The sequence below is a fragment of the Plasmodium yoelii genome, assembly GCF_900002385.2.
Source record: "Plasmodium yoelii strain 17X genome assembly, chromosome: 12".
Lineage (NCBI taxonomy): Eukaryota > Apicomplexa > Aconoidasida > Haemosporida > Plasmodiidae > Plasmodium > Plasmodium yoelii.
This window is the reverse complement of record NC_036184.2, coordinates 1-16166: the sequence shown is the minus strand read 5'-3', so window position 1 is coordinate 16166 and position 16166 is coordinate 1. Positions and strand designations below refer to the sequence as shown.

General features: G+C 21.0%; 5 protein-coding genes across 5 annotated transcripts; all 5 read left to right on the top strand.

Moving 5' to 3' along the window:
* Positions 1-1158: 1158 nt before the first annotated feature.
* On the top strand, positions 1159-2354 carry PY17X_1200027 (PIR protein; the record flags this gene model as incomplete). The annotated part of the gene is made up of 3 exons (XM_034637612.1): positions 1159-1176; positions 1302-2201; positions 2292-2354. 3 exons carry the CDS (start codon positions 1159-1161, stop codon positions 2352-2354), a joined length of 981 nt encoding a protein of 326 aa, XP_034493560.1.
* Positions 2355-4655: 2301 nt separating this feature from the next.
* Positions 4656-5688, top strand: PY17X_1200023 (PIR protein; the record flags this gene model as incomplete). Its single annotated transcript, XM_022955561.1, has 3 exons — positions 4656-4670; positions 4764-5519; positions 5602-5688. 3 exons carry the CDS (start codon positions 4656-4658, stop codon positions 5686-5688), a joined length of 858 nt encoding a protein of 285 aa, XP_022810752.1.
* A 2248-nt stretch (positions 5689-7936) lies between these two features.
* Positions 7937-9068, top strand: PY17X_1200017 (PIR protein; the record flags this gene model as incomplete). The annotated part of the gene is made up of 3 exons (XM_022956133.2): positions 7937-7951; positions 8089-8892; positions 8982-9068. The coding sequence occupies 3 exons, from the start codon at positions 7937-7939 to the stop codon at positions 9066-9068; spliced, it is 906 nt and encodes a 301-aa protein (XP_022812310.2).
* Positions 9069-11267: 2199 nt separating this feature from the next.
* PY17X_1200013 (PIR protein) lies at positions 11268-12463 on the top strand (the record flags this gene model as incomplete). The annotated part of the gene is made up of 3 exons (XM_034637611.1): positions 11268-11285; positions 11411-12310; positions 12401-12463. 3 exons carry the CDS (start codon positions 11268-11270, stop codon positions 12461-12463), a joined length of 981 nt encoding a protein of 326 aa, XP_034493559.1.
* A 2301-nt stretch (positions 12464-14764) lies between these two features.
* Positions 14765-15797, top strand: PY17X_1200007 (PIR protein; the record flags this gene model as incomplete). The annotated part of the gene is made up of 3 exons (XM_022957374.1): positions 14765-14779; positions 14873-15628; positions 15711-15797. 3 exons carry the CDS (start codon positions 14765-14767, stop codon positions 15795-15797), a joined length of 858 nt encoding a protein of 285 aa, XP_022813801.1.
* Between the last annotated feature and the right edge of the window lie 369 nt (positions 15798-16166).

Below are 16166 nucleotides of genomic sequence, written 5' to 3'. Positions count from 1 at the left end.
ATTTGTTAAAGATTCAATTTGAAGTTTATAATTTTATATTCTAAAATATGAATTAATGGAGAAAGTGTTAAATGTCTTTTTATTATTCCATGTTATATTATCATAATTTAATGAATCATCATTTTATAATCTGAATTAACATTTTTTTATCATAGAATTATTAATAAATTATTTGAATGTATATACATTGATAACTATAACAATAAAGTATATAAGATAAAAATGAACATTGTAGAACATTTAACGAATATTTATCTAAATTTATATAATAAATAAATATATCTTATCTCTCCCCACCAAAGAGCAATATAGCAACCTAATATACATAGTTTTCTATTATACTTTAAAATGTCACCAATAGTTATTTATATGTTTAATATTTACTAAGCATGATTTTAAAAATAATCTACATTCAAAGACTTATTTAAGCTTATAAATGGAGGTTCAGTGCTAATTGTTGTTTTAAAGAACGGAAAATATGGCAAATTATATTATTAATTACCCAATAAAGTATATTTATAAATTGAAGTATATAGGAATAAAAATAAGGTTATTTAATGCATTAAAATTATTTTTTAATTTATCTATATTAATTATAAATAATATAAATTTATGTAATTTGCATAGAGATGTATGCAACATAACTTATTTTGAAATACTATAATTTTAATAAAAAGGGGTATATAGTATTAGAAACAAGTCTATAAGTATTTAATATATTTTAAAAAATGTACTAATAATAGATTTATTAATTTTTATACATTTACAGGTTCAAAGGCATAAATCTATTTATTAAAGCATGAGAAACAAATTTATATTTCTCTATATTGAGACATGAATATAAAGGGATGTATTTTAAACTCATTACAAAATTATTTAAGTTTTTATAATGGATATTATTAATAATTATGAATTTGTTCATAAATTATATTATACATATGACCAAAATAAATATTTCCATAAAATATATATAAACTTATTATGATGTTACTATTGTATTATTACTTTACATTAATTTTATATTAATACTAAAAACAAAATGCGATTAACTACAGATAATTTTTATATAAAGAATCCAAAATTGCGTCCCCTATTCTGATGCAATATATGAAATTAATATGATGTACTTAATTTATAGTTCAAAATTAAAATTCCAATATGCTAAGTGATAGAGTGGTACATACAATTTCTTGAATAAAAATATTTGTTATTACACATTTTTGATATTTTTTTATCTATAAATTAATAATACGTTCATTTTAATAGACATTTATATTTGATTTTTTAAAATTGTTTCTTAGTGTGGAGAGTTTGAAAGTATATGGAGGTTTTTTTCCGATGATTTAACTGAATCTAGAGAATATGATTTTAAGTCGTCAATGCTTAAGAATTACTGCCCTATACCTGGAAACTGCAATAACGATATCGATAAGATTAATGCTGGGTGTTTATGGTTATTTAATCAATTTTATGGGAATAGTAATAATTTTTCGATTTATGCTAATGGAAATATGAATATTGTTGTATACTTTATGACGTGGTTAGGCTATAAGTTAAATCAAAAACCACAAAGTGGAGTCAACAAGTTTAACGACTTTTATAGTAAACATATGAAAGATGTCAAGGAGTATACGAATAATATAAATGATGTTACGGGGTATACAAGTTATATTGATCTTATAAATAAAAAAGAAAATTTGATGGATATTGATATTGAGTTTATGTCTAAATTTTATGATTTATTTAAAAATTTGTGTAAAATGTATAATGATTTTTCAAAGACGAGCAATAATAGGAAAAAGTATATAGAATATGCTGAAGAATTTGTTAAAAATTATAAGGATCTTAATGAAGATTCTAACAATGTTGAAGGAAGTTCATATAATCAAATATTGACTACATTATCAAATGATTATAATTATTTTAGAGATAGTTATGTTCATTCTAATATAAGAAATACACTTCCAGAACTTATAAAGGAAAAAACACCACATGTTTCTGTATCAAATACTAAAGAAACACAAATTCATGAACCGTCGGGTGAAATACCAGAATCAAGATCTGAAACTGATATATCTAGTTCGAAAGATAAAGTATCAGATTTTGATTCAGAATCACCAAGTTCATCGATATTAAATAAATTAATTTCAATTCCATTTATATTTGTTGCAACACTAATTTTATTAGGAATTGCATATAAGGTAAATAATAAATAAATTAAAAAATATATTCTACACTGAGTAATTTGTGAATATAAATAAATTATACATTTTTTTAAATTTTTATATTAGTATTCGTTATTCGGATTTCGGAAACGATCTCAAAAACATTTAAGAGAAAAGCTAAAAAAATAAGGAAGAAAATGGATCATTAATTTATGATTTGAAGAGTAGTGAATATTTCAGGAATAGTAATAATGATTAATAAATTTTAAGAAACTGTCTATTTGGAAATAAGTATTTTTTTGTCATAATTTTTATATAGTTTTTATGTTGTGGGACCCATGTTGGGTTAGGGTTAAACATTATATTGCATTTAGTTTTGTATAATTTTAAAATTAATTAAATATATGTATCATCCCGTATGTTTAATCTCGAAATGATGCCAAATATTCAACCAAAAGGGGCACTGCCATTAATATAAAGATCCACATAACATTTTTTCATAAGTTATAATATATATAATTAAATGTTAATATTGATATTGGCTATATATGAATTCATATTATGCTATATCATAATTGTCTATTATATAAGTCTTGATAACCCATAGTTATATTGAATTATGCATATCATAATATATTTCTTTATTTTATGAAACATTTTATTTAGTAAAACTTATAATTTGTATCATATTTGTTTTAATTTAAATCATATTATCAAACTGAACTTTAATAATATATATTCATAAAATATAGATGCATGGGATATCGATCGGGAGTCGACAATACAACGTTATCTATAAAAGGCATTTTATGCATCTAATATTTTTAATAATACAATAAAAAATTACATTATATATGTGTATACAATTCTTTTAATTTTTTATTATATATAGTATCATTTTATGTTAATGTTTTAAATTCAAATAATCGAAATAGTTATATATATTTTAATTTATTTACTATAAAGGTATAATATTAGATCAATCACTATTAATTTTAAGCTTTATAACTTTGTGGTATAAATAATTATGTTATGAGTATTTAATTGAAAAAATATAAGTATATGAATAAAATTTCATATCATATTTTGTTCTAATAATTATAAATAATATGATAAATAAAATGCGTAATTATTATATGACTATACATATAATTTAGTAAAATACCAATAAATAATATTGAAATATTGTTATATTGTGAAACCTTCATATAATTAAACATTAATATTATCGAAAAGACGCATAATAATACATTATAAATGTATCATTTTTATATATTTGTTAAAGATTCAATTTGGAATATGTGGTTTTATATTATAAAAAACTGGATAAATAGAGAAAAGGGTAAAGCTTCAATTCATGTTTAATTCCATTTTATTATTCCATATTATATTATCATTGTTTAATGAATCATCATTTTATAATCAAAATTAGCATTGTTTTATCATAGAATTAATAAAACATAGAATTTTTAATAAATTATTTGAATGTATATACATTGATAACTATAGCAATATAATATATAAGATATGAATGAACAATACATAATATTTAGCAAATACTTATCTAAATTTATATATTAAAAAAGCAAATATATCTTATCTCTCTCCTCTTAAAGGGCAATATAACAACCTAATTAAAAATAATTTTCTATTATACTTTAAAATTTCATCAGTAGGTATTTATGTGTTATATATTTAATATATAATAAGTATGATTTTTAAAACAATATTCATTTAAAGACTTATTTAAGCTTATAAATACTGGTTCAGTGCTAATTGTTGTTTTAACGAATGGAAAAGATGGGAAAATATATACTAAAATTACCCAACAGATAATACTTCTTAATTGGGATATGTAGGAATAAAAATAAAGTTATTTAACGCATTAAAATTATTTTTTAATTTATCTATATTAAATACAAATAATATAAATTTATATAATTGTATAGAAAATGGAGCATGTAGCTAAATTTGAAAATGCTATTATTTTAGAAAAAACTATATTATATATTATAAGAAACAAGTATATACAAATTTAATATATTTAAAAAATTACTATTTATATGCCTTTAAGGATTCTAATAATAATAACTTTCTTAATTTTTTATATTTGTGGAGTATTTAAGTTTTATGACGTTGTTCATGTTCTATATTAAAGCATATGTATATATTTTTTAAATTCATTATAAAAGTATATTAATTTTTATAATAAAGTTATATCAAATGTTAGTAAGAATAGTATTTTTTGTATAAAATGTATTAAGCAACCCTCTATTTAAGGTAATTTAGTTAATTGTCATAAAATAAGTATAATATTTTAGTAATATTAATATATTATTATTTTATATGAAGTTAAAATTAAGAATAATATGTCTAACGAAAGATAATTGCTATGTAAATATATTGAGTAAATATAACATATATTCTATGCAATATATATAAATAACATCACCCCGTATAATCTCCAAATTATAACAGAATTTCATTATAATGTCTTCTAATGTGGTATATATCCTTTTCCTTATATTATTAGGATGTTGTATTCATATAAATTATATTAATACATTTTTATGTTTAATTCGTAAAATATATTCGTAGTGTGATGTAATTAATGTGATCGATAATTACCTTTACAATGGTTCGAATACCCCAGGAAAATATAATTTTAATGCTATGTTCAAAGCTAATTGTCCTAATCAAAACTCTGATAGTAATGAACAAATACTTAGCTGTGCTTTTATAACATTGCTAACTTTATTTAAGAATATTGTTGATAAGGAACATTTAAAGAATGATAAACTTGCTGAATACGCTATTTTATGGTTAAGTCACAAATTAAATCAAAAGATACATAAAAACATCAACATCAACAATTTAAATGATTTTTTTGTTCAATATATAAATGAAAATGATAAGTATAATGAGGATATAAATGATGCTGGTGATTATAAGAGTTATAAGGAACTTATAAACAAAAAAAATGATTTTATGAATATGGATATTAAAGATATGTCTAATTTTTATGATGCATTTAAATCATTATGTAACATGTATAGTGAACTTAATGAAAAAAATTCCCAATGCAAAAAATGTTTAGAAAATGCTGGAGAATTTTTTGAAAAATTTGGAAAACTTAATAATGTTTATGGTATTACTGAAGGAACTTCTTATTCTCAACTATTGTCTAGTTTATCAAATGATTATGCAATTTTTGAAAGTAAATATAGTAGTGTTAGGTGTAGAAATGTTTTATCACTTATAGCCTGTCCACGAAGTTCAGTAACAAAAAATACACTAATTACAATTACAATTATATTTGTTGCAGCTTCAATTTTATTGGGAGTTTCTTATAAGGTAAATAATAAGGAATTAAAAAAATATTATATATATGTAAACATTAACGAACAGCTGTATGCTTCTTAACATTTTATATTAGTATTCGTTATTTGGATTTCGGAAACGAGCTCAAAAACAATATTTAAGAGAAAAAATAAAAAATATAAAGAAGAAAATGAATAATTAATATATGATTCGAAGATAGCGACTATGTCAGGAATAGTAATAATGATTTATATATTTTAAGAAACTGTCTATTGGGGAATAATTTTTACATAATTTTTATATAGTTTTTATGTTGTGGAACCCATATTCGGGTTAGGGATAAGTATTATATTGGATTCATTTTTTTATAATTTGAACACTAATTAAATATATGTACTATATCCGTATGTTTAATCATGAGATGATATCCAAATATGTGCCTTCAAATGGGTACTCCCATTAATATGAAAAGGGCCAGATAACATTTTTTTCATAAATTATAATATATATAATTGAGTATTCATATGGATTTAATATGATTAAAAAAAATGTCTATATTGTATATATTAATTCATATTATGCTATATCATAATTGCATATATAAAAGTTAATATTTTGTTATATTGAATTATGCATATCATAATATGTTTCTTTATTTAATGAAAATTTTATTTAGTAAAACTTATTATTTGTGACATATTTATTTTAATTTAAATCATGTTATCCAATTGAACTGTAATAATTTTATATATCGAGTATAATTATAATTCGATTCCTATTAATGATTATATTTTTAATGTTAATTAACCACACTGCTAATATAAAATAATAGATAATCATAAAATATGGATTCATGAATATCGATCGAGAATCGACAATATAACATGATCTATAAATTATTGTTATGCTTCTAACATTTTTTGAAGTTGTAATTGTAGTTACTATTATCTTTTTGTATTAATAGAAATTTATTTGTGCGCTTTAACTTATCATAAAAATAGAACATTATATTAATTACTATTAATTTTTAAACTTTATATTTTGAGGTATAAATATATTATATTTTAAAATAGTTAAAAAATAAAATATAAGTATATTAATAAAGTTTAATATTATAGATATAATGCGTTATTATTATATGCCTATACATATAATCTAGTAAATTAGCAATTGTTAATATTAAAATGTTGTTTTATTGTGAAACCTTCATATAATTAAATATTAATTTGATCGAAAAGACATAATAATACATTATATATTTGTTAATTATTCAATTTGGAATTTGTAGTTTTATATTCTAAAAATATGAATTAATGGAGAAAGGGTTAAATACTTAATTAATATTAAATATCATTTTATTATTCCATATTATATTATCATTGTTTTTTGTAGAATTAATAAAATATAGAATTTTTAGTAAATTATTTGAATGTATATACATTGATAACTATAACAATAAAATGTATAAAATAAAATGAATTATGTAGAACATTTAATGAATATTTATCTAAATTTATATATTAAAATAGCAATATATCTTATCTCTCTCCTCTTAAAGGTAATATAACAACCTAATTAAACATAGTTTTCTATTATACTTTAAAATATTAATAATATATATTTATATGTTAATATTTGCTAAGTATTATTTTAAAAACAATTTACATATAAAAACTTATTTAAGCTTATAAATACGGATCCAGTGCAAATTGTTTTAAAGAATGGAAAATATGGCAAAATATGTTATAAAATTACCCAATAAGGAATACTTATAAATTAGAATATGTAAGAATAAAAATAAAGTTATTGAGCACATTAAAATGAATTTTGAATTTATCTACATTCATTAAAAACAATATAAATTTATATAATTGCATAGAAAGGAAACAATGCAACTTAATTTGAAAATACTATAATTTTAATAAAACATGGTATATAGTATTATAAACAAGTGTATAATTATTTAATATGTTTTAAGAAATGACTATTTATATATTTTAAGGATTATAGTAATAATATAATTTTTTATTTTTTAGTTATATACAGTATTTAAGTTTTAGAAGGGCAATCATTAAAACAGAAAATATAAATATATTCCTTTTTTATGTTCAAACATACTTTAAATTATTTATAAAAGTATATCCATTTTTATAATATAGTTATACAAAATGTTAGTAAGAATGCATTTCTTGTATAAAATGCATCATATATATATTTAATCAAAAGTGTATTAAACAACCCTCTATTTAAGGTAATTTAGCTAATTGTCATAAAATAAGTATAATATGATTTTAGTAATACTACTATTTTATTATTGAAAAACTTATAGTATATTTAACTACAGACAGTTATATATAGGGTTAAAGTATTTGCGTCTCATATTTGATGCAGTGTATATAAAATAGCATGATTCTACTCAATTTACAAATCAAAAATAAAATCCCATCACTATGGATACGGAAGTGGTATATGCATTTGTTAATAATAATAATTTCCTTTACATGTTTTGATATTGTATTATATTTAAATATCATTAAACTTTATTTTAATAAAATGTTCAATAATATACATTTCTAATAAATGTTTTTAAATTTTTTACTAGTGTGAAAAGTTCGATAATTTATGGTATAAATTTCCTGATGAATTGGACAGTGATAAAAATTATAAATTTCAAACAGAAAACTTCTTAGATAATTATTGTTTTAATTATGAATGTACTAGCGATTACGGAAAAATTAATGCTGGATTTTTTTATTTGTTTAATGGACTCTTTGGGCTTTCTGGTTTGTTTAATCCTCGCGAAACAAGTAACATCAATGTTGTTGAATACATTATGATATGGTTATGTTATATGTTAAATCTGAAGAGTACTCAAGATGACAGCTTCACCAATCTAAATAATTTTTATAAAACAAATATAGAAAATCACGAAAAGTATAATAGTTTCATTGATCTTATAAATAATAAAAAAAAATTGATGAATATTTCTAGTGATAAAGTGTCTAAACTTTATAAGTTATTTAAAATTTTATGTGAAATGTATACTAAAATTGATGATGACAATAAAAAATGCAATAACTATTTGAAAGATGCTAATAAATTTGTTGATGAATATCAAAAACTCCTTAATGATAAAGATACTGATAATGGAAACAATTCATATAATCAACTATTGTGTACTTTATCAACTGATTATGATAATTTAAAAAGTAAATGTAGCGATAGTTCATCCTTTCCAGAGATAAAAACACCAAAAAATTGTGTAAAAAGATCCGAACATAGTTCTCAACTAATTTCTGCACAAAATTCTGAAGCTATAGCACAAAGTCCGTCGATAACAAACAAATTATTTATAGTTTTATCGATATTTGGTGCAATAGCATTTTTTTTAGGAATTTCTTATAAGGTAAATAATAAAGAATTTAAAAATTATTTTCATTATATATATGCAAACGTTAACAAAAAAATCATACGTTTCTTAACATTTTATATTAGTATTCGTTATTTGGATTTCGGAAACAATTTCAAAAACAAAAATTAAGAGGAAAATTAAAAAATATAAAGAAGAGAATGAATCATTAATATGTAATTCGAAGAGTAGTGATAATCCCAGGAATAGTAATAATGATTTATATATGTTAAGAAACTGTCTATTTCGAAGTAATTTTTTATCATAGTTTTTATATTGTTTTTATGTTGTGGAACCCATATTCTGGTTAGGATTAAATATTATATTGTATTCATTTTTTTATAACTTGAAGACTAATTTAATATATGTATAATTCCGTATGCTTAATCTCAAGCTGAAGCCCAAATATGCAACAAAAAAGGGGATACAGCCATTAATATGAAAGAAATAACATAACATATTTTATAATTTATAATACTTATGTCTAATTCGTTCATATATATTTATTGCTAATTTTTGGCTAACTATATTTAAGAACCCTTATTATATATTATATAAGACTTGTAAACCCCAAATTATATTGAATTATGCATAACACAATATGTTTTTTTATTTTATGAAACATTTTATTTAGTAAAACTTATAACATGTATCATATTTATTTTAATTTAAATCATGTTATCCAACTGAACTGTAATAATAAATATTCATAAATAAATATTGATCGAGAATCGACAATACAACATTATCTATAAAATATTATTATCCTTCTAACATTTTTTAAATTTTAATTGTAGTTTCTATTCTCTTTTTGCATTTTAAGTTTGTATTAAAATTAATTAGTAATAATAGAAGTTGTTTTATACGTTTTAATTTATTTATCATAAGGCATAATATTAGATTAATCACTATTTATTTTTAAACTTGGTAATTTTGAAGTATATATAAATTGGAAATATATTATTAGTTATTTGAAAAAATATAAGTATATTAATAAAATTTCATATAATATTTGTAATAATTTTTTTAACAATTGTAAATGATATGATATATATAATGTGTTATTATTATATTCCTATACATATAAACTAGTAAAACATTTTATCAATAACTAATACTGAAATATTACTTTATTGTGATAACTTTATATAAATAAATATTAATTTTATCGAAAAGACGCATAATAATACATTATAAAGGTATCATTGTTATATATTTGTTAAAGATTCAATTTGAAGTTTATAATTTTATATTCTAAAATATGAATTAATGGAGAAAGTGTTAAATGTCTTTTTATTATTCCATGTTATATTATCATAATTTAATGAATCATCATTTTATAATCTGAATTAACATTTTTTTATCATAGAATTATTAATAAATTATTTGAATGTATATACATTGATAACTATAACAATAAAGTATATAAGATAAAAATGAACATTGTAGAACATTTAACGAATATTTATCTAAATTTATATAATAAATAAATATATCTTATCTCTCCCCACCAAAGAGCAATATAGCAACCTAATATACATAGTTTTCTATTATACTTTAAAATGTCACCAATAGTTATTTATATGTTTAATATTTACTAAGCATGATTTTAAAAATAATCTACATTCAAAGACTTATTTAAGCTTATAAATGGAGGTTCAGTGCTAATTGTTGTTTTAAAGAACGGAAAATATGGCAAATTATATTATTAATTACCCAATAAAGTATATTTATAAATTGAAGTATATAGGAATAAAAATAAGGTTATTTAATGCATTAAAATTATTTTTTAATTTATCTATATTAATTATAAATAATATAAATTTATGTAATTTGCATAGAGATGTATGCAACATAACTTATTTTGAAATACTATAATTTTAATAAAAAGGGGTATATAGTATTAGAAACAAGTCTATAAGTATTTAATATATTTTAAAAAATGTACTAATAATAGATTTATTAATTTTTATACATTTACAGGTTCAAAGGCATAAATCTATTTATTAAAGCATGAGAAACAAATTTATATTTCTCTATATTGAGACATGAATATAAAGGGATGTATTTTAAACTCATTACAAAATTATTTAAGTTTTTATAATGGATATTATTAATAATTATGAATTTGTTCATAAATTATATTATACATATGACCAAAATAAATATTTCCATAAAATATATATAAACTTATTATGATGTTACTATTGTATTATTACTTTACATTAATTTTATATTAATACTAAAAACAAAATGCGATTAACTACAGATAATTTTTATATAAAGAATCCAAAATTGCGTCCCCTATTCTGATGCAATATATGAAATTAATATGATGTACTTAATTTATAGTTCAAAATTAAAATTCCAATATGCTAAGTGATAGAGTGGTACATACAATTTCTTGAATAAAAATATTTGTTATTACACATTTTTGATATTTTTTTATCTATAAATTAATAATACGTTCATTTTAATAGACATTTATATTTGATTTTTTAAAATTGTTTCTTAGTGTGGAGAGTTTGAAAGTATATGGAGGTTTTTTTCCGATGATTTAACTGAATCTAGAGAATATGATTTTAAGTCGTCAATGCTTAAGAATTACTGCCCTATACCTGGAAACTGCAATAACGATATCGATAAGATTAATGCTGGGTGTTTATGGTTATTTAATCAATTTTATGGGAATAGTAATAATTTTTCGATTTATGCTAATGGAAATATGAATATTGTTGTATACTTTATGACGTGGTTAGGCTATAAGTTAAATCAAAAACCACAAAGTGGAGTCAACAAGTTTAACGACTTTTATAGTAAACATATGAAAGATGTCAAGGAGTATACGAATAATATAAATGATGTTACGGGGTATACAAGTTATATTGATCTTATAAATAAAAAAGAAAATTTGATGGATATTGATATTGAGTTTATGTCTAAATTTTATGATTTATTTAAAAATTTGTGTAAAATGTATAATGATTTTTCAAAGACGAGCAATAATAGGAAAAAGTATATAGAATATGCTGAAGAATTTGTTAAAAATTATAAGGATCTTAATGAAGATTCTAACAATGTTGAAGGAAGTTCATATAATCAAATATTGACTACATTATCAAATGATTATAATTATTTTAGAGATAGTTATGTTCATTCTAATATAAGAAATACACTTCCAGAACTTATAAAGGAAAAAACACCACATGTTTCTGTATCAAATACTAAAGAAACACAAATTCATGAACCGTCGGGTGAAATACCAGAATCAAGATCTGAAACTGATATATCTAGTTCGAAAGATAAAGTATCAGATTTTGATTCAGAATCACCAAGTTCATCGATATTAAATAAATTAATTTCAATTCCATTTATATTTGTTGCAACACTAATTTTATTAGGAATTGCATATAAGGTAAATAATAAATAAATTAAAAAATATATTCTACACTGAGTAATTTGTGAATATAAATAAATTATACATTTTTTTAAATTTTTATATTAGTATTCGTTATTCGGATTTCGGAAACGATCTCAAAAACATTTAAGAGAAAAGCTAAAAAAATAAGGAAGAAAATGGATCATTAATTTATGATTTGAAGAGTAGTGAATATTTCAGGAATAGTAATAATGATTAATAAATTTTAAGAAACTGTCTATTTGGAAATAAGTATTTTTTTGTCATAATTTTTATATAGTTTTTATGTTGTGGGACCCATGTTGGGTTAGGGTTAAACATTATATTGCATTTAGTTTTGTATAATTTTAAAATTAATTAAATATATGTATCATCCCGTATGTTTAATCTCGAAATGATGCCAAATATTCAACCAAAAGGGGCACTGCCATTAATATAAAGATCCACATAACATTTTTTCATAAGTTATAATATATATAATTAAATGTTAATATTGATATTGGCTATATATGAATTCATATTATGCTATATCATAATTGTCTATTATATAAGTCTTGATAACCCATAGTTATATTGAATTATGCATATCATAATATATTTCTTTATTTTATGAAACATTTTATTTAGTAAAACTTATAATTTGTATCATATTTGTTTTAATTTAAATCATATTATCAAACTGAACTTTAATAATATATATTCATAAAATATAGATGCATGGGATATCGATCGGGAGTCGACAATACAACGTTATCTATAAAAGGCATTTTATGCATCTAATATTTTTAATAATACAATAAAAAATTACATTATATATGTGTATACAATTCTTTTAATTTTTTATTATATATAGTATCATTTTATGTTAATGTTTTAAATTCAAATAATCGAAATAGTTATATATATTTTAATTTATTTACTATAAAGGTATAATATTAGATCAATCACTATTAATTTTAAGCTTTATAACTTTGTGGTATAAATAATTATGTTATGAGTATTTAATTGAAAAAATATAAGTATATGAATAAAATTTCATATCATATTTTGTTCTAATAATTATAAATAATATGATAAATAAAATGCGTAATTATTATATGACTATACATATAATTTAGTAAAATACCAATAAATAATATTGAAATATTGTTATATTGTGAAACCTTCATATAATTAAACATTAATATTATCGAAAAGACGCATAATAATACATTATAAATGTATCATTTTTATATATTTGTTAAAGATTCAATTTGGAATATGTGGTTTTATATTATAAAAAACTGGATAAATAGAGAAAAGGGTAAAGCTTCAATTCATGTTTAATTCCATTTTATTATTCCATATTATATTATCATTGTTTAATGAATCATCATTTTATAATCAAAATTAGCATTGTTTTATCATAGAATTAATAAAACATAGAATTTTTAATAAATTATTTGAATGTATATACATTGATAACTATAGCAATATAATATATAAGATATGAATGAACAATACATAATATTTAGCAAATACTTATCTAAATTTATATATTAAAAAAGCAAATATATCTTATCTCTCTCCTCTTAAAGGGCAATATAACAACCTAATTAAAAATAATTTTCTATTATACTTTAAAATTTCATCAGTAGGTATTTATGTGTTATATATTTAATATATAATAAGTATGATTTTTAAAACAATATTCATTTAAAGACTTATTTAAGCTTATAAATACTGGTTCAGTGCTAATTGTTGTTTTAACGAATGGAAAAGATGGGAAAATATATACTAAAATTACCCAACAGATAATACTTCTTAATTGGGATATGTAGGAATAAAAATAAAGTTATTTAACGCATTAAAATTATTTTTTAATTTATCTATATTAAATACAAATAATATAAATTTATATAATTGTATAGAAAATGGAGCATGTAGCTAAATTTGAAAATGCTATTATTTTAGAAAAAACTATATTATATATTATAAGAAACAAGTATATACAAATTTAATATATTTAAAAAATTACTATTTATATGCCTTTAAGGATTCTAATAATAATAACTTTCTTAATTTTTTATATTTGTGGAGTATTTAAGTTTTATGACGTTGTTCATGTTCTATATTAAAGCATATGTATATATTTTTTAAATTCATTATAAAAGTATATTAATTTTTATAATAAAGTTATATCAAATGTTAGTAAGAATAGTATTTTTTGTATAAAATGTATTAAGCAACCCTCTATTTAAGGTAATTTAGTTAATTGTCATAAAATAAGTATAATATTTTAGTAATATTAATATATTATTATTTTATATGAAGTTAAAATTAAGAATAATATGTCTAACGAAAGATAATTGCTATGTAAATATATTGAGTAAATATAACATATATTCTATGCAATATATATAAATAACATCACCCCGTATAATCTCCAAATTATAACAGAATTTCATTATAATGTCTTCTAATGTGGTATATATCCTTTTCCTTATATTATTAGGATGTTGTATTCATATAAATTATATTAATACATTTTTATGTTTAATTCGTAAAATATATTCGTAGTGTGATGTAATTAATGTGATCGATAATTACCTTTACAATGGTTCGAATACCCCAGGAAAATATAATTTTAATGCTATGTTCAAAGCTAATTGTCCTAATCAAAACTCTGATAGTAATGAACAAATACTTAGCTGTGCTTTTATAACATTGCTAACTTTATTTAAGAATATTGTTGATAAGGAACATTTAAAGAATGATAAACTTGCTGAATACGCTATTTTATGGTTAAGTCACAAATTAAATCAAAAGATACATAAAAACATCAACATCAACAATTTAAATGATTTTTTTGTTCAATATATAAATGAAAATGATAAGTATAATGAGGATATAAATGATGCTGGTGATTATAAGAGTTATAAGGAACTTATAAACAAAAAAAATGATTTTATGAATATGGATATTAAAGATATGTCTAATTTTTATGATGCATTTAAATCATTATGTAACATGTATAGTGAACTTAATGAAAAAAATTCCCAATGCAAAAAATGTTTAGAAAATGCTGGAGAATTTTTTGAAAAATTTGGAAAACTTAATAATGTTTATGGTATTACTGAAGGAACTTCTTATTCTCAACTATTGTCTAGTTTATCAAATGATTATGCAATTTTTGAAAGTAAATATAGTAGTGTTAGGTGTAGAAATGTTTTATCACTTATAGCCTGTCCACGAAGTTCAGTAACAAAAAATACACTAATTACAATTACAATTATATTTGTTGCAGCTTCAATTTTATTGGGAGTTTCTTATAAGGTAAATAATAAGGAATTAAAAAAATATTATATATATGTAAACATTAACGAACAGCTGTATGCTTCTTAACATTTTATATTAGTATTCGTTATTTGGATTTCGGAAACGAGCTCAAAAACAATATTTAAGAGAAAAAATAAAAAATATAAAGAAGAAAATGAATAATTAATATATGGGTTCAGGGTTTAGGGTTCAGGTTTTAGGGTTCAGGGTTCAGGGTTCAGGGTTCAGGGTTTAGGGTTTAGGGTTCAGGGTTTAGGGTTCAGGGTTCAGGGTTTAGGGTTCAGGGTTCAGGGTTCAGGGTTTAGGGTTCAGGGTTCAGGGTTCAGGGTTTAGGTTAGGGTTCAGGGTTCAGGGTTTAGGGTTCAGGGTTTAGGGTTCAGGGTTCAGGGTTCAGGGTTCAGGGTTAGGGTTCAGGGTTTAGGGTTCAGGGTTTAGGGTTAGGGTTCAGGGTTTAGGGTTTAGGGTTCAGGGTTTAGGGTTCAGGGTTCAGGGTTTAGGGTTTAGGGTTCAGGGTTAGGGTTCAGGGTTCAGGGTT